This window comes from Acanthisitta chloris, unplaced genomic scaffold (assembly GCF_000695815.1).
Source record: "Acanthisitta chloris isolate BGI_N310 unplaced genomic scaffold, ASM69581v1 scaffold26450, whole genome shotgun sequence".
Lineage (NCBI taxonomy): Eukaryota > Metazoa > Chordata > Aves > Passeriformes > Acanthisittidae > Acanthisitta > Acanthisitta chloris.
In genome coordinates this window covers 15,705-34,119 of record NW_008650318.1, presented here as the reverse complement: position 1 = coordinate 34,119, position 18,415 = coordinate 15,705, and the positions used below count along the sequence as shown (strand labels likewise).

The following is an 18,415-nucleotide window of genomic DNA, read 5'->3' as shown; positions in this document are numbered from 1 at the left end:
TTCTCTAAGTACTTTCTTTCTCAGTTGGGCAGTCTGTGGAGGCTGCCCTCACGCTGATCAGTGCTTTTTTATTTTTATTGCAATCTCACCTTCTAAAGAGAAAAATCAACTTTTCTCAAAATTCCTCAAGTTCTTCCTATGCCTGATTGTGGAAATATTTTTTGGCAACTAAGATGTTTTAAGAATGGAGTTAGTAGAAGCGTTAGCAGCACTAAGCTGTGGATTTTCTTCTTACTTAAATTATAACCAGATACAATTTTCCATACTAAGTATTTATTGGGCAAAGATCCAGGAAAAAGATGATTTTTCTTTGTATAGAATTTGATAACTGCAGCTGCGACCACTTGTATCTTTTTACTGACTATTGAAAATGTCAGAAGTTTGGGAAAAATGTAAGTGTTAACTTTCTCTGTTACCAAGAGTGTTTCCCATGTCAAGTGACATTCCACTCAAAATCTGAAAGGGCTAGGGAGAATTGTGGGGTTTTTTTCATTCTCAGACATTTCCTCAATCCAGTTGTTGTTGATGTAACTTTATTTCAGATATATTAGATGGTGGTCTTTGCTAATGGGACATTAATTCAGTTTTCAAAGGGTGAAAATCAGCCCATCTAATAATTTTGAATCAGCCTTTCCCTTTATTATAATTCTTTTTTTTTATAATTAGAATTTATCATCCCTGTATGAAATCTCACTAGAGACACAGGGCACCTACTCACACATAAATCTTTGTAGGAATGGAATGTTAGATGAGGGGTTTTCCTCCTATTTTTTTCTTAAAATTGAAATTAATTTTATGAGTTTTATGACTTTTTTAATTCAAGTTAGTTATTTCTGTATCTTTTTTTACTTTCTGATAATCATTTCATACCTATACTAATACCAGCATTTTATTAATGTTACCTCTTACAGTCTTTCTAGGCGGGTTTTGACCTGACTAGAGTTCCATTCTGATCCCCTGCTACATTCCACCAGAATTAACTCAGCACCATCTAATTCCTGTTCCATATCATCTTCTATTATTCCATTTATAACTTCAGCCTTCTGACCAATTTCACAGAGTCACAGTAGGGCATGCTCCCTGCTATAATCTTTTTATATTTCGCTATTCCTGTCCAGGGAGACAGTTTAGTTATGCCCTACTGTGTCCTTCCCAAGGGTACCACGTAACCATTTGATAGCAGTTAATAGATGGAAATGCTCTTCCTTAGTATTCCGTATAATCTTTGTCTTTGCTGGTGTAACTTGCAATTATGTTTCTGTGGGGATTTTGGGTAGGTTTTTAAAAAGAAAATTAAGAACTCTATTGTGATGTAACAGTACAAAAGTGACATAGTAGACAAAAGTTATACCATTCTCTTTTTAAAACCAAAAAGACTCATATTTGCCACAATATTGAATTTTTTTAATTTTATATGCCGTAGTTGCATACATACAGAAGTGGTGTGTATATATAATTAATAAAATATTTTTTCTTTAGGAATAAAATGTCACAAAGGAGTGTTAATGTAACAGAAACATCACTGGAATTCGCAGACCTAGAATATAACTGTGAGTACAGTACTTACCTAACAGCAAGTACAAGATATGGAGATGGCAATGTAAAAAGTGACACTATAACATTCAGAACTTCTGAAGGAGGTAAGCTTATATATGATATGAACCTTTATTTTCATTCAATCTTAAGTTTCTGTCAGCCTTATTTAAGTTAATAAAGCCCTTGAAGTGGCATTTGACTGGTCAAGAAGAGACATTCTACCTGTTTGTTTGTGTGTGTCTGTGACTACACATATCCAGGGCTCTCTAAAATTATGATGGGTATTTCTGTTAATTTACTAAGCAAAACCTAGCATTTCCCTTCAAAACAGGTAAGATTAAGACAATTGAATTCTAAACTTTGCAACACATTATTTTTGTAGTACAGTTTCATAGGCCCTTACTTTATCCTGCTGTGGCACAACTTCTGATAGGGAAAATACTCTTTAGAGTCTCTCTCACAGGTCTGAAATGCTTTTGATTTGAAAATGAAGTCTGTAATTGTACACTGATTTGTTTGTTCTATTGCGATTTTTTTATACTTCCAACATGGGAAATTAGTTTTATAAATGATTGTACTATACACTGTGTTTTGAAAGTCATTCAGTTTAATTATCATTTCTGGCTTTCCCATCAATTATATTGTTATGATCTTTCCCAAAACAGTATGCAGGCACGTTTTAGAATCATCCTGCATAGATAAACTGGTTTCCAATGCACATCCACTGGCAGGATTAGCATCTATCCAAGCCATCCCTCAAATGACTGTTTAAATCATCAGGTTGTAGGTAATTTCATTCTTTGCTATTGATGCTGGAAATATGAACTGAATTTATAGGGCAGGATTTTTAGGAATTGATCCTGGAGTTAGCCCTCCTATTAATGTTTTAGTATTTTACACAAACTAGAACAGCACAAAGCAAGAGAGATACAAAACTTACAGTGGTCAGTACTCTACTGTGTGTTCTGTAGAACACTTTCTTGCATAGTGAGAAATATGGATTTAAGTTCTCTTAAGCTGGCTTAAAGAACTGAATTTGAGTGTTCTATAACACTGTGCTGTTGAGAAGAACCATATGCTGCTATTCTTGATAAGACAGGAGGAGAGGCTCGTTAATAGGCCGAGAAAGGAGGGGAAAAAAGAAAAATTAACATGCAGTCCAAGCTTAAGTGTCTGGTTTACATATATGGGTTGAGAGCCTAAATTCTGTTTATAATCACCAAAGAGAGAAGGCTTTTAGTTTAGGCTTTTTTAGGCAAATCCTTTTATTCCTCTAGTAACTATATTTGGAGTATAGAGGCCTAACTCAGTCAACTTCCATGTGTGCAAATCTTCTCCCAGGCAAGCAGTGGTAGGAAAAGAGGGCACAGACTCAAACTCTGCCAGGGGAGGTTTAGGTTAGGTATTAAGAAGAGAGGTTTTATGGAGTGGTCAGGTATTGGAATGAGCTGCCCGTGGAGGTGGTGGATTCACCATCACTAGAGGTTTTCAAGATGGGACTGGGTGTGGCACTTAGCTCCATGGTCTAGTAATGTTGGTAGAGTTGAACCAGATGATCTTTGAAATCTTTTCCAACCCAGCTGATTCTATGATTCTATGATATGCCCAAAGCAGTAAGTACAGGACAAATTCTGTAAGAAAACTGTCTGTTTACAAATGCAGTTAAATACAATTGCTTCTGAGCTTAAAAAAAAAAAAAAGGTGTTTTAAAAATTACTTTGCATCTACTGTTTTATTTCATCATTTCCAGAGGCAGTTTTTGTACCATAATCAGAAATACATTTAATTTGACAAATGAGGATGTCAAACCTATAGTGAAGGTTTTTTGAGCACTAAAATGTACAAAACCTTGAGGTGATGCTAAAACTCTTACATTTTTCCAGCACCAAGTGATCCACCAAAAGATGTTACATACACAAACCTTACTTCCACGTCTATAATGTTATTTTGGTCTCCTCCGCAAAAGCCGAATGGAAATATACTATACTACTCCGTTTATTTCAAAAATAATTCAGGAATCTTCATACAGGTAAGATTATTTTTAGATTATTCTTTTGTAAAGTCAATTAAATGTTCTAATAATTCATTGAAGATTAAATCAATTTTATAGCTATCAATATATAGTTTTTTCATATTTTCTTTATCATGAAGTAGTTTTTTAACTTCTAAAGACAGAAGCACATCTTGTAATCATATATGTTACGTTATGCATCCTATTGAGCATTCATATCATTAAGCATTAGAGCAAAAGGATTTTGTGTGATATTCCATATTGCAAAGTTTATCTGTATATGCATATATGCACACATATATCCAATGCATATATACACGTAACATATACAATGCATAGACACAAGACTCGTTTCATTCATGGCACACCCTTAAGACTGTTTATTTTAGTCTAATCTATCAATTTGAATAAATTTCTGTGACAGTTCTGGTTTTACTTTTTAATGCATGCTTGTACAGTATTGAAAACAAGAAGGCAATGTGGAGGTAGGGAACACATTCTTATTCCGTATTTTTGTTACTCTCAAAAGGAAATTGCTGTTTAGTATATGGAAACAAAGATTCTGAAGTAAAAGCTTAAAAGACAAATAAAATGTTATCAATAATGTTTTAGTGATTTGATTTCCATGGAGGTATCTTTCGTTGCTACTTTGATCCTTAAATACTCACCACACTTATCAACTGTATATGTAGTTTTTCTGTTCTTCTTTCTATGAATATATTATGGTACGGAAATATAATAATAATAAGAAATAAGCTTGATTTGCGGATTTTTTATCACATGTTTTACACATATGAAAGAAAAGAAAGAAATATAAATTCATTAAGAAAACTTATGCATGAAAAATAACCTCTACTGCATAACTTAATGCTCAAGATATGTCTAGGGTGAGGAATATATGTGTCCAAGGATAAATAGAAAAAAATTAATAAATTTTACAAATACCTGTGACTGAATAATTGCTGACATGCTTCAGTGGATACAGTTCTCTGACTCCTGTGAAGCTGTGTGGATGCCAGGCTCTGCATAGTTGTAGATGCAAGTAGGACTGTGCCATGAATTCACATTCTGATGAGATTTAAATCAGGGCTACAGTTCAGAATGTAGACTCTGTTTGCACACACTGCTATAGCAACAGCATTTTTCTTAACAAATTCCTGGAGAAACCTTTACACCAGTACATTACCTGAACTAGCCCATCCTATGAAGACTGTCTGCATTTATCTGATTGGACACCTCAAGCTATTTTAAAGGACTACTATGGACTTGTGCTATTCCTTGCTTTGGAAAGGTGGAACTCTGAGGTGAATGAGTAAGGTGAAACTGATACACTGAGAGCTGAAATCTCTCTGGATATGCCCAGGACTCTGGAAATAAAGGAGCAAGATAGGGAAGACGAATAGTGTTAGCCCAGCAAGGTGAGGGTCTGGTTTCATTATCACGTGATGTAGTTGAGCAGGTGGTGGCATAGATGGAAGTTACTGCTGCTTTGGCATATCATGTGGTGGATGGCAGAAATGCTCTACTTCTAGGTGTGTAAACTACCATTTTTGCCCTTTTAAGTTTGATGCTTAACCCATCCCTCTACCATCAGAAGATAGGTTTCAGCTGCTGTTGCATCTGTCTCTTACTGACCATGGGATATGACCATTAATCTCTCAAATCATGATCCAATCCTAATCTGCCTGCTTCCCTTAACTCCTCCTGTCCTTGTCATCCTGTCTGTTCACTGTTTACCATGGAAACTACCATATCTATATTGCAATCCTATGCTGTACCTTGGGATTCCAGTGGATGCAAGACAGATTTCAAACAGGAGGAAAAAATCCAGCTCATTTCTGTCAGATATTTTATATTACTCTTTTTACAACAGAGAAATGCATGTGTGAAACTCAGCCTGTTACGTAAATATATAATATATATGTAGATATATATGGCATATAGAGGCAGTTGAAAGCTGCACATGTGTATGCACACATGCAGCTTACGATTACATGTAACTTAGAAGTATAACCATGTAACTGCTGCATCTGTTGCTAAATTTTGTATTGCACACATTTGAAAAGAAATAATCATTAGCTGGGATACTATGCACCAAGGTCACTATTTTGCTTATGTTTGTCTGAACTATATTTTCAGTTTGAGAATTTATGCAGGAGAATTGAAGAAGTAGATGATTTTTTCACATTTCAAGGAACCCCAACGTCTCAGACATGCTGTTGTAGGCAGCCATTCTCTGCCAGACTTTCATCTGCTTCTTTGTCAGGACATAATGTCAGAGGTCCAAGTCTTAAAACTTCTAGATGCCTGAAAAAACACCCTTGCTGAATATTAAGCAAGCCAATGTCTTCCACTGTTGTTATAATCTGAAATAGATATAAAACTAAAACTAAAACTGGTGCTATTTTGTCATCTCAATTTCTCACACATTCTCAAACTCCTCAGGCATATTAAAACCTAATTGATATAAAACACTGATTATTAATGTTATAAACAGGAAGTCAGTAGCTGTAGAGTGAAGCATTTTATTTAGGGAAAAAAAACAAAAACAAAAACAAAGACCTGAGATAAAAGATATGCTTACTCATTGACATGGTGCAGAAATTTGCAGGCAAAACAGTTTTACTTTATGAACAAAAGAGTTATGTACCTTCATAGTTCAGAAAAATAATGTATAGTTTCCTTGCTTTTCAGGTCTACATGAAAAATCACACTGCAGCTGTCCAGCCAGAAGGCCTGAGATGCTCAGACCTAAGATTCAGAACCAGAATAGCAGAAGGAAATATTTAGTAATGGAGATTAGATTTGAGGATTTTGGTAGCTGAGTGGGCTGTTTCTATGGGGATGCTGACAGGTTGTAAAAGAAAATGTGTCAGAGGGACGAATGACTGGTAGCCAGATAGAAGAAACCATCACCTGCATTAGGCTAGGTTCAAGTTCAATTTTGTCTTTCATCTTCTGCTGACATAGGTCTAGGGAAAATGCTACTTTTTGGCATATGTTTGCTAGTCTGCCCCAGTGCAGTAAAGATAAGGCATGTGTGCTGATAAAAGTGTACTTCCTGCACAGATGACTGGGCACTATACCACTTCTTCACCTCACTTCTCTGTGACACTGCTGGATTCACACAGTTTGAGCTTTCACTGTTTGCAAAGGCAGCTACAAATTTATGCTTGCATAAAGTTCCCCAGCGTAGAAATTTTAGTATGGATGACAACTGTCCTGCTCTGACAAATCAGATGAGAATCAGGAGTTAACGAGTCAAAAAAAGCCTACAACCCTTCTAGTGACTGAAAATCAGACCCCAAATCATCCAACCTCTACTTCAAGCCGACTGATATGACTGGATACAGGTCAGAGTGAAATCTGTCTTGGCCTGCCCTCAGGATTCAGACAAGGGATGCAAACTGGGTTGTATTAACTTAGCTATCAAACATTTTCACCAGTATGACCAAAATAGGGATAAAGAGGGGAACTTCCCTAAAACGCACCACAAATTTTTTAAAAGATGGCTTCAGAATGGTACAGCACACAAAAAGGAAATATCTTCACTTAGATCAGTGCTAGAACAGTGTGTATTATGCTCCTTGAGGGATGGCTTAGCCCTCATAGACTCAAGTATTTGATCCTCTAGCTCAAAACTAGAGTGCAATACAATGAACCTAAAGAAGAACACATACAGGGGGAAAAGGTTAAGTGAAGAACAGCAGTACTGTGTTTTCTGTATACAACTAGTTACAGATTTGTGCCATTGGAAATTTCTGCCGCTTCCTGAGGTGAAGATACGACTTTCTGCTGACACTTTCATGGCCTGTGTGTATTGCTTACACTTAGCTGCTTTTAATAATCTGATGCTTTGCTATGTCAAAACTTCTTTCATGTATAGATGAAGAAAGGGACAGAAGGAAGAATTTCTTCAGCTGTAGCCAAAGATCCTAAGCTGTTTGCTTTCATCTGCAGCCACAGTTAATTGTGAAACTTCCTATAGTGTTCTATCCCCAGGGTGCAATTAGTACAAGTTTCTTCTTTTCTCAGTTTGTACCCACAGAGCTCTTCCTGCTCACTGTTACTCTTAATTACGTGTTCATTTTTTTTCTAATCTTTTGTCTTATCAGAAGTTTGAGGTAATCCTCAGTTCTTGGGCTCCTCATAATAAATGAGCTACCTCTTAAACCAGTTTTTGTTGAACCACCAGAAACCCTGTTGCTATAACATTCACATTGGTTCACTGAGCTGTTTACAGCCAGACAGCTGGCTAAAGTCTAAAGGTATGCTTTTTAAACTGAGTTGAATTTTCAGCTGTTCATACCAATGAACTCCCATTAAATCTAGACTCTAAACTTGATGTGGTACCTTTGACATTTTTCCTTGAAACTTCAGATAATTATTTAAGGTTGGGTTTTTTTTTAAAAAAAAATCTGATTGTTAGATATTATAAATTACTAATTACTGCTAATTACAATGTCTAATAATCATAATAACAGGAGGGCATTAGAATGCTTCTTCTGGGCCAGATGATATTTTCCTGTGCTTAAGTATCAGAAAGTTTAATTAAATACCTTAGAATTTGATCCTCTGTTTCCTCTATCCTAATCTAAGTGTAACACAAAGCTCTTCCCAGTCTTTTGCAGTTAGTTAGTGAAGATAATGTGAGATTCAAACTGCTTTTAGAGAAAGTCATATAATAAGGTGGAATATTTTTGTGTTTTGACTGATGTTGATTTAGCCTAATCTTTTGGACAAAACAATGGTGTGCTTTAAATCAGTTAGGAAGAATGGATACAGAAATTTATACTGCAAATTTGTACAGCTTCTGTTCTGCATTCAAAACAAAGGCTTACATTTTCATTGCCAAACAGTTTACTTAATTATGTTATCTAAGACTTAGTGACTGTAAGCAAAACTAGGGCTACTGACGTTGGTATAAAAGTCTCAGGGAAATGAATGTCACCGGTTGTTTTCTGCAAGAATTGAATAATTTTGCCTGTATAAAAAACTGGTGAAGGGTTGCATTAGATATATCAATTGATATGTATTGGTGACAGATATCAATATTGCATATTGAGCTATCAGTTTGCACAGTACTTATTCAGTTGTGTGGTAGAATGTATCACAGTGACTCCTCAGTAGGAACTTTCTTCAAGTGAAATATAGCCCATGTTTTAGTATGAGGTTTTAGCATGTCTGTGTTTATATGTGGTATTTCTGAATTTAAATATCCAAACATTACTGTTGCCTTTCTCCTGTTTTAATAAGCCTGTTCTCACAGCCTCTTTCCTTTTTAGGAAAACATTTAATTGTAAGCCAACTTTGATTTTTAAAGAGGTGGAGGGTGCAGATAAAATCTAACACCAAAAATAGGGGGCAGACCAAATAACTGGAGTGTGTACAAGGCAATTCATCAGAGGGCTGGGCAAAATTCAGCTCACTCTGAGAATGTTGCTATATAGAAAAATTAGGACTTCCTTGGTCCTGAGAAGCACTGCCCATGCCACCTGCTCAGTGGGGCAATGTGGCTGCCAGAGAGGAATGATGCTGACTCTGAATGACGAGCAAGAATTTGACTTCCTACCCAACCCTGAAGCTGAATATGCTTATGGGCTACACAACCTCTCATCAGTTTTCAAATCATGAACCACACTGTGTTGGATCATCCAAGTCAGGTTTCCGTAAAGCAGTGGGTGATTCCAAACATTTGGTTATGTGGTATATCTGGCATTACATAAATAATCTGTTTTATATTTTTTCTTTTCATTTTCCAAAATTGTTGATTCTAAACAGGAATAACTTAGTTAGAGGGGCTGATCTGGAGTGCTAACCTATTGCTACAGTCATATTTTAGTGAAATTTTTTATATAGTTCTGAAGAAAGTGGGAGGAGGTTCTGGTGCAATCCTTTTATTAGCAAGTATCTGCACAAAGAAAAAAAAATTCTGTTGATGCCTTCAGTTTAACGGAGTCCACTGGGTATAGACATTTGTGTTAGAGATAATGGCATGTTTTTAATGTACCCAAACTGTTCCTATTTGTAACAAGAGTGCAGTGAGATCAAGTGGTGCAGTGAGATCTCTGCCAGTGGAAGTTTTAAAATCTCTCAAACAAATAGAATAAAGTGAGAGAAGTCCTTTGATTTGTTTCATGATGATCAGGTAAGGCAGTAACATGTGATCATGTAATCCATAGGCATTTAGCAGATGCTACTTTTTTGTCTTTTTCTTGATGCAATATGGATAAACAGATTGCAGTATTATGGATTTAATACGTTTTTTAAAATGATGGATTGGCATTTAACCACTACAAAGAGCAGGAGTCAACAATGTACTCTACAGTACTTACAAGGAGTAATAACAGGTATCATGCAATTAAGTATTTCAGCAAAAATCAGTACTCATTAGTAGTCAAAGTTGGGATTATGTCTCCTGAACATTATAGTGAATGATATATGGTGGTGGTAATAGTATTGGCTGAATGGGGAATTAGAAGGAAATCAATGAATAAATAACATTTTCAATGGCAACATTTTTTTTCCCTTTAGAATTTCACGAGTTATGGTAATGAAAGCTACATCACTATGTCACAGTTTGCTGTTCTGGATGACTTGGCAAAATACAGCCACTATACTTTATGGTTAACTGCAAGTACAGCTTTTGGAGATGGAAACAAAACCAGTGAAAAAATAGATGTCTATACAGATCAGGATAGTAAGTTAATAAATTTTTTAATGCTCAGTGAATATCAGTGCTTACATTTATTAAATATTCTCTAACTTAAAACTTGTTTTACACTTATAATGACAAAGTAAAAATAAAATCAGCAAGTGCTGTTCCCAATGCTGCAGGATTTTTCTTTGCAAGGAAGGCATTTTGATGTCTTTACTTTGTAATACTGAGACCATAGTTCACAAGCTTTTTTGGATAGAAGCAATAAAAATATTGTCTTAAACTATCATTAAGACTTTTTTGTTATAGAAATTTAATAGAGATGATTATTCATATATGCCTTCAAAATACTTTGCTTTTGATAGTGAAACAAATTATTTTTAAAAGTTTTAAAAATATTACAAGTGGAATTTTAAGTCTGATCACATTTTGAACAATTATTTCTGTTTTGGATTTGGATGCTTTTCTACTGTAACCCATACATTTAATTTTTTGCTTATTATCTCTCATAGTCCCAGAAGGTTTTGTTGAAAATCTGGTCTATCAAAACATTTCCTCATCTTCTGTAAATGTAAGCTGGCTTCCACCATCCCAGCCAAATGGCTTAGTCTTCTTTCATATTTCTCTAAGTTTAATGCAACTGGGAACCAGTAAGATATTGTCTGTCCTTACTTACAACACAAGCATAATTTTTGAAAATCTGGAGAAATACACTGATTACATTCTGAAAATCACACCAGCCACTGATAAAGGATCTTCTGAAGAGCATACTCTCAGTCTGCACATAAGAACTGATGAAGATGGTAAGATAAAGACATTTTATTTGTTCCTAAGGAAATGTAGAAAGAAAACCCCAAATATTTTTCTAGAAGAAAAACCATTGTGTTTATTTTTCTCATGTTACTTAAAGCTTTTTGTTAAACAATGACACAAATCAAAAATTAGTCAGGCATTGGAAAATTGTGCCTAGGGAGGTGGTGGAGTCACCATCCCTTAAAAGTGTTTAAGAGTCATCTGGATCTGGTGCTGAAAGATATGGTTTAGGTTTTAAGGGTTACAGCAAAGTGACAGGCTAGAGACTGGACTTGATCTTAAAGGTCTCTTCCAGCCTTGATGATTCTATGAGTCTAAGTGCTATACATTGCTGTTTTGAGACCATGAAATAGAATTTTTCATTGTAACTCATGTTTTTCTGAGGTTTTCCTTATTTTTCTCTTTCTTATTTCTTGATATAGTCCCAGAATCAGCACCTATAATCAAAACATTTTCAAATCTCTCAACTACCTCAGTTATGCTTTCATGGGACCCTCCTGTTAAACCAAATGGTATTATAATAAGTTATGATCTAAATTTATTTGGGCCAGAAAGGAATAATTCATTCTCTACCACCAATAACTCTATCATCTTGGAAGACCTTCTGCCATTCACGTTGTATAGCATTTATGCAGCTGCAAGAACAATAAAAGGACCTGGTCCATCTGCCATGCTTCAGTTCTACACAGATGAGTCAGGTGAGCAAATTCAAATCTTGCCAACTTTGAAATATCAGCCTTACGTTACTGCATCCATCATCTGAACATCAGACCTCTTGAGGTGAAGGATTAATTTTCCATTGGTCTGTGAGTGAAGAGCTTTCAGAAGAGGAAACACTGCAAGGAAGGTGTTTTCTGAGTGCTCCTTCTCCTGCCACAGTGTGCAATAGGAGGTCACATCCTGCATAGGATTACCAAAATAATTCCAAGAAGAAATATCTTTTGCCCTTGGAATGTGTTACAGTTTGCCAAGTGTCAGAGATCTTGAAGCAATTTCTCTTCATCTCCCCATGTAATTGAAAAATTATAAAGCATGGAAATATTTCTGACACTTTCACACAGGTCTCCTTTACATAGATCTCCTCTCCCCTGCATGGTGAAAGACATATCTTGTAAATATATGTTGAATTATGCTCAATGTATGATGTTAGAAGCAAAGTATATTACATTCCATTAACATATATAACATGACTTTTGTTAAATGTCTTAGTTCTGACAATGGGGATGTTTAAGTGATTAATAGATTTGTTAGATCTCTAAGATCCCTTGCTGACTAAATATGTATTCTGGATTAATGGAATTTGTTTCTTGTCAAAGAGAAAGAGGAAGATTAAACCAGCAATGAAGTACTGTTTGCTTTGTTTCAGATGCAAATGTCAACAGAAGTACCTGTGTTCTCCTGCATCTCCAAAGTGTTTTGTTTTGCCTGAATTATTTGTCATTTGGAACTCAATAGCATCTCTCTTTTGCAGTGCCATTAGCTCCACCCCAGAATTTGACCATTATCAACTACACTGCAGATTCTGTGTGGCTAAAATGGGATCCAAGTCCCCAGTCAAATGGTGTTATTATGAGATATAATTTTAAGATTTATCAAAACAACACTGAAAAACTCTTTTATCGGGTATGTTTAAAATTAAGTGTTTAATTTTTGTGTTTAAGTTTTTTTATGCTTTAGGAATAAAATACATGACAAATATTTTAAATATTTCTTAATGCTCCTAGAATTACGAAGCTCTTCTAAATTCCTGTTTGCTAAGACAGTTTACTTACCCTCCCACCATTCAATTTTTAAAATTAGATAGAAAAAAAATGGTTAAATTTTAATTTGCTTTGAGCTTCTAATGTTTCATTAATGCTGAGATTTATTAATCTTTAGTTCATATTTCGGTGTAAGGTTGATTGTCAGAAAATGGCAGAAGTTGCTTGATTTGTGGCTACCTTTGTTTAGCTGTTTAGTAGCTGTGGACTTCGAAGATTCAAAAAAACAGAAATTCCTAATAATTTTTTATTATGTTTGCAGAATCAGAATAACTAAATTAACTTCAACTGAAATAGATGCTGTCTAAGTGTTCAAGGCCAGGTTGGATGGAGCTCTGAGCAACCTAATCTAGTTCCTGCCCACAGCAGGGGGGTTGGAACTAGATAATCTTTAAGGTCCCATCCAGCCCAAACGATTCTATGATTCTATGATATATAACATTTGATCAAGGCATTTATATCTGCTTAATTCTGTTTGCTTGGGGGTCATCAAGAAGTGCACAATGAACTGGAAAATCTGCAAGATGAGGTCAGGATTGCATCTCAGGCTTAGAAACTATATAGTGAGGGGGGGTTGGAACTAGATAATCTTTAAGGTCCCATCCAGCCCAAACGATTCTATGATTCTATGATATATAACATTTGATCAAGGCATTTATATCTGCTTAATTCTGTTTGCTTGGGGGTCATCAAGAAGTGCACAATGAACTGGAAAATCTGCAAGATGAGGTCAGGATTGCATCTCAGGCTTAGAAACTATATAGTGAGTCCACCCAAGATTTTTTTTTGGAAAATGCATTGCTGCAGTGAGACAGGAGTTTAAGACTCACAGTTTAAAGTACGTGTGTCACTGTAGGAGCTTCATGACTCCAACTCCCTCAGAAACACAGTTCTTAATGCAGAGACTTAGCCTGCAAGGAAACTGTGTGCTGTTAAGTATATGCATTGTGGAAATCAGTCCCCATGGGGTGGCCTATTGGGCTACCCCTTATGCAGTCTGCTGTTATTCCCTATTGTAGAATGAAGTGCTGGTATCACTCCTGTTTCTTCCATAGTACTTGAAAGAGGGGGACCACAATGCACATATGAAGAGGGACTGGGAATTCTGCAGCCATCTACCTTTGGAAACATATTCTTTGTGTGTTCATAGAAACCACCAAAGATTATTCTCCACTGTCCGTCAGAGTCAGTCTCAAATCCAACTAGAATACAGAAACTAGCTGGAGTGCTTGAGTGCATCTGCTATGCCCTACATTTCTTCATGTTTTGTAATGTTATATGGGAAGGAAAGTAAATTCAGGTTGTGGAAGAAAGACAGGCAGAGCATTTATATAGAAATATTGCATTTAGGCACTATAATTCTCTTATAACTTGGATCCCACAAGAAGTTCACTAGGTTTTCTTGCTGAAATTCAGCTCTTTACATGCTGCTATTATAGTCCTCTCAACATCTGCACAAAATATGCCTCGCATACACTGGGAAAAACATCAACAAGGAATTAGCTGTGTTTTTTAGCTTTTCTTTAAAGGTCTTCATCAATCTGTATATCTAGCTCAGGTAAAGCAAAAAAAAAAAAGAAGCTATGACCCATGACCTCTTCCACTGCAGAGGTGTATTAAGGAAGTAGAAGATGAGAGGGGTTGATGTGGTGGTGTGGAGGTCACAGGAGTTTACCGTGTTTGACTGAAAGCTACTCAGACTAGAAGAGGCAAAACTATGGCTCTAAATCTTCTGTTCATTTCAGTGGGTTCTATGTGAGGCCCACAATATTTATAGAGATTAATTATGTACTAATAAGTTTTCTTTCCTTAAGAACATTTCAGGTTTAAACCATGAGGCAAACCTTGTTGGATTAGAACCATTCAGTCCCTATTTTATCAGTGTGTCTGCATTTACCAAGCTTGGGAATGGCAATCAGTTCAGTAATGCTGTCCAGTTTACAACAATGGAATCAGGTTAGACATGACTTTTTCTAAGCTGCACTTCTGTTTATATTAATATATATTTCCCTTGCATGGCTGAACAACAGTCTTCCTCTTCTTTCCAAAGAAAATGTAACATAACACTATCTTGTTGACTTCTGCCTGTGTAACACTGATTCACATTCCTGTTGTAGGCTGGGTTTGAAGTTTGATGTCGGAAGTGTAGAATTAGAAATGTATTCATCTGAAATGAGAGGCTTATATGGCTACTATAAATCTTTTAATAGCATCACTGATAAAGGGAAGAAAATTAGATAGATATCAGTCTTTGCAGATCAAAGTGGTAGTTCAGATCCCTGTGAAAATAACTGAAACATTAGCAGCATCAAAAACAGCTGGACAAAAGATTGAGAAATGAACTGGAAGTAGGATTGAACAAATAGAAATTTTAAACATTTTTTTATAATTTAATTTAGGAAGGAACCTAGCCACTAAAAGTAAAATACTCAACTCCCACTAAAGAGAGCCTGGGAGCTCTGTGGATTTGTGAAACTGGCCTTTGTGCAAAACTGTAGCTCCTTTGCCAGGTCAGAGCAATCCACAGACTCATGTGCTTTACAAGGGCTGTCAGTGCCAGAGGACTAGAATGGGTTAGGGGGCTGTTTCTGAACTCCCAAGTTCCTTTACACTGTCAGCAAAGGGAACAGACAAAGTAACAGAAGATTCCATAAAATGACTACAGTTTTTCCAAGATCATGTTTCTAGTGAAAGATTATTTCCAGAACTAGTAAAACAGAGGTTCTGGGCAAAAATATGCTGTTTGTTGTACCCAGGCGTTCCAACACCACCAGAAATCTGGATCATCACTGAACTGGTTCAGATTGGTTGTTGGATCCCTGAAGCTGAAGGTTGTTCCACTTGAGTCCATCAGTTGTCTCATTTCATCACCAACATTCCATACTCGTGCTACTTTCTACAGAAGTGCTTGAGAGACACTGTCCTCAGGAGCATAGTGATTTTTGTAGCTTTTGTTGTCAGATTTTATGCTCCGGTAGTTGCAGCATTGTTTCCCTTCAAGCAAGATTCTGGGCAATTGATGGATCAGTTTCTCACTGAGTTCCTTTAAGGATTCTGTCTCTAGTCATAATAAAAGGTGTCAGTTCACCTTCTTTATTCTGCAGATGTTGCTTTTTAAAACAAGATTTTTCTTTAAATTCTGAAAAGAAAATGTATCATTTTAAAGAGATTCATTTACCTCTTGCAATGATAATGAACACCTTTCCCTCTATTTCTCCTAACTGACTGACAGTCAATATTTTATGGATTCCTGTACATGTTCCAATAGAGGAAGTAGTTTGGGGCACCCTTCACTATGTATTAATTTTATCTTATGTGGTATAGCCAGCAATTTAGCCCTTTCAGAGATACTTGAATTAATTGTTTTATTTAACCAATTGTTCACATATAATTGCTCTATTTTCAACATGATTATAATACTTTCTACCTTTCATTGATTTTTTATGAGCATTTAAAAAAAGTTCTCCTGCTGGAACCAGCAAGTAAATGGGGAACAGTAAGGTAATAGCATTGATATGACAGCTCTCCAACCTGCCCAATGATTTCTGTGCAGGTCATGTGTCTGCCAAAAGGACAGCAAAGTGTGATAAGTGCCTAAAAGAAACAGAACTAGCAGATAAATAAGAAACTTCTGCTGTTGTGGAGCATATATATATTTTTCACACTATTGTGTATGTTTTACTACACTTTGTTTAAAAAGACATAGGGAAAATACAAGCAGATGTGAAAACAAAATTGGAGCACACAGCTAGGAAAAAGCCAGATAGATGGTCTCATCTGTTTCAAGTACTAACATCAATCATGTTCATAGCAGTTGGAAATGAACAGTCTAGTGAGGACAAGGACATATTTTTGTTCTCTCATTGTGTTTGTCGTATCAGTTTATTTGACACTGAAATGTTTGACCCTAACTATGAACATTGGGTCTGCTTCTGTAACAGTATTGTTCTGTTATTACCATTTTAATATGTGCTATTACCATTTGTGTATGAATGCTAATCTTTGGTGCATGTGTATCTTTTAAGTACCAGATGCTGTCCAGAATGTTCATTGCATTGCAGTAAGTTGGCAATCGATCCTAGTGCAGTGGGACCCTCCTGCTTCACCCAATGGTGTAATTACACATTACATCATAACATTTGAAGGAAATTCTACAAATTTTTCACCTTATGAAACAGTGCATACTTTTAGAAATCTGTTATCCAATATTACTTACCAAATTAAAATAAAAGCTGCAACGTCTGCTGGTGATGGTGATGAACAGATATGCAATGTCAGTACCCTTCCAGAAAAAGGTAAGAAATTATTCAAGTTAATTCTCTTGTTTAATTTAAATGATGACTATAAAACAAGAAGGTCTTAAATAACTGCTTTGATATAATCCTGTTGTTTAATTTTCTTGCTAATAATGAATAAAGAGAAACAGGGCTTCTTCTTTCTCCTGCTTTAGAATACTCTTGGTGCTGAGAATTGATTACTACTTAAAAAAAGCATAGAGAGAGCACCTCTTTCTGTGTGTTTCAAGGGTTATTTTATTAATTTATGATCACCTATTATTTTTGTCTTATAGTATCTGCTTTGTTTTTAGTGCATTTAGCATATTTGAGACTGTAAGCCTGAAAAATATTTTGTGAAGAAAATGTTTTGTTGTTTTGCTTTTACTAGCTGCCAGTGCTATGACACCATTGGCAATAAAGCCATTCAGAATTCATGCAATTGAGATGAATTTACCTTCAAGCAGACTTTGTCTTAACTCTTGATAGACATAATTTTTTAAACAAGAAAGAAAATAGTGACCTTAATCCAAAGAAGAATGTAGGCAGGTTTTTAGGCATTGAAATGAAAAATTGTTACCCAAAGTCTGTCTTCCTTTCTCTCTCCACACACACTTCACACTTCACCTAATCTTGACTATGTTTTCCTTTGACATGTGAAACTTGGAGATGAAATTCTGTGCAAGATACAGTGTTAGTTCTGTGTAAAAGCTGTGCGTCTAGCTTATAAAATGGAAGTGGAGGGGAGCCCAACTCTGAAACCAGGAATAAAAGGCCTGTTTCAGTTCTCTTCCGCAGTCAGGGGTGATTTCTACTCTTGAGACTATCTTTCTCTTCTTCTTCAGTGATAGTTTAATATAAAATTAAAAGATTATGTTCAGCAAGCAGGATCCAGAAAAGACTTCACCTTTCTACTGAATTACAGGAGCAATTAGTGCATGTACTTCCTTTTTTCTTTGTATCTTCTTCAGTGGCATCAATTTATCCAGTGGAGTTGAGGAGGTCTCTGAGAACAGCTGGATCATTAGGAAACATGGAGTGAGATGGAGGAGCACGACTGTACCCCCGATGCTTAGAAACCAAACTTAACTTTTGTAATACTTTAATTACTGAGTTATGGAATAACTTAAAAGATGAGCTGCAGCACTCATTCTCATATATATTTCAACTGGAAGAGTGAGTTTTCTCAGGACAGCCCCTTGCTGGTGTAACATGGCCAACATCGTGAAAATAACCAGGGCTGTCCTTAGATGACTGCCCCTCTTCGTGGGACTCCAGTCCATCCCACTAAAGCCTGGCCACTCCCCTTATCTGAACTATGAGTTGGCACATTCGTAATGATTTCTGATGAAAATGTTCTCTC

General features: G+C 36.0%; 1 protein-coding gene across 1 annotated transcript in view; it reads left to right on the top strand.

Annotated features, from left to right (window-relative positions):
- PTPRQ (protein tyrosine phosphatase, receptor type, Q) overlaps positions 1-18,415 on the top strand; it is a gene marked incomplete at both ends in the record, with an annotated part of 61,354 nt that overhangs the window by 27,776 nt on the left and 15,163 nt on the right. The window contains 8 exons of the mRNA XM_009084652.1: positions 1,480-1,640; positions 3,420-3,565; positions 10,082-10,247; positions 10,718-11,008; positions 11,441-11,716; positions 12,490-12,641; positions 14,593-14,734; positions 16,804-17,073. Of these exons, the coding sequence (XP_009082900.1) occupies positions 1,480-1,640; positions 3,420-3,565; positions 10,082-10,247; positions 10,718-11,008; positions 11,441-11,716; positions 12,490-12,641; positions 14,593-14,734; positions 16,804-17,073 (1,604 nt within the window). The remainder of the gene's footprint in view (positions 1-1,479; positions 1,641-3,419; positions 3,566-10,081; positions 10,248-10,717; positions 11,009-11,440; positions 11,717-12,489; positions 12,642-14,592; positions 14,735-16,803; positions 17,074-18,415) is intronic.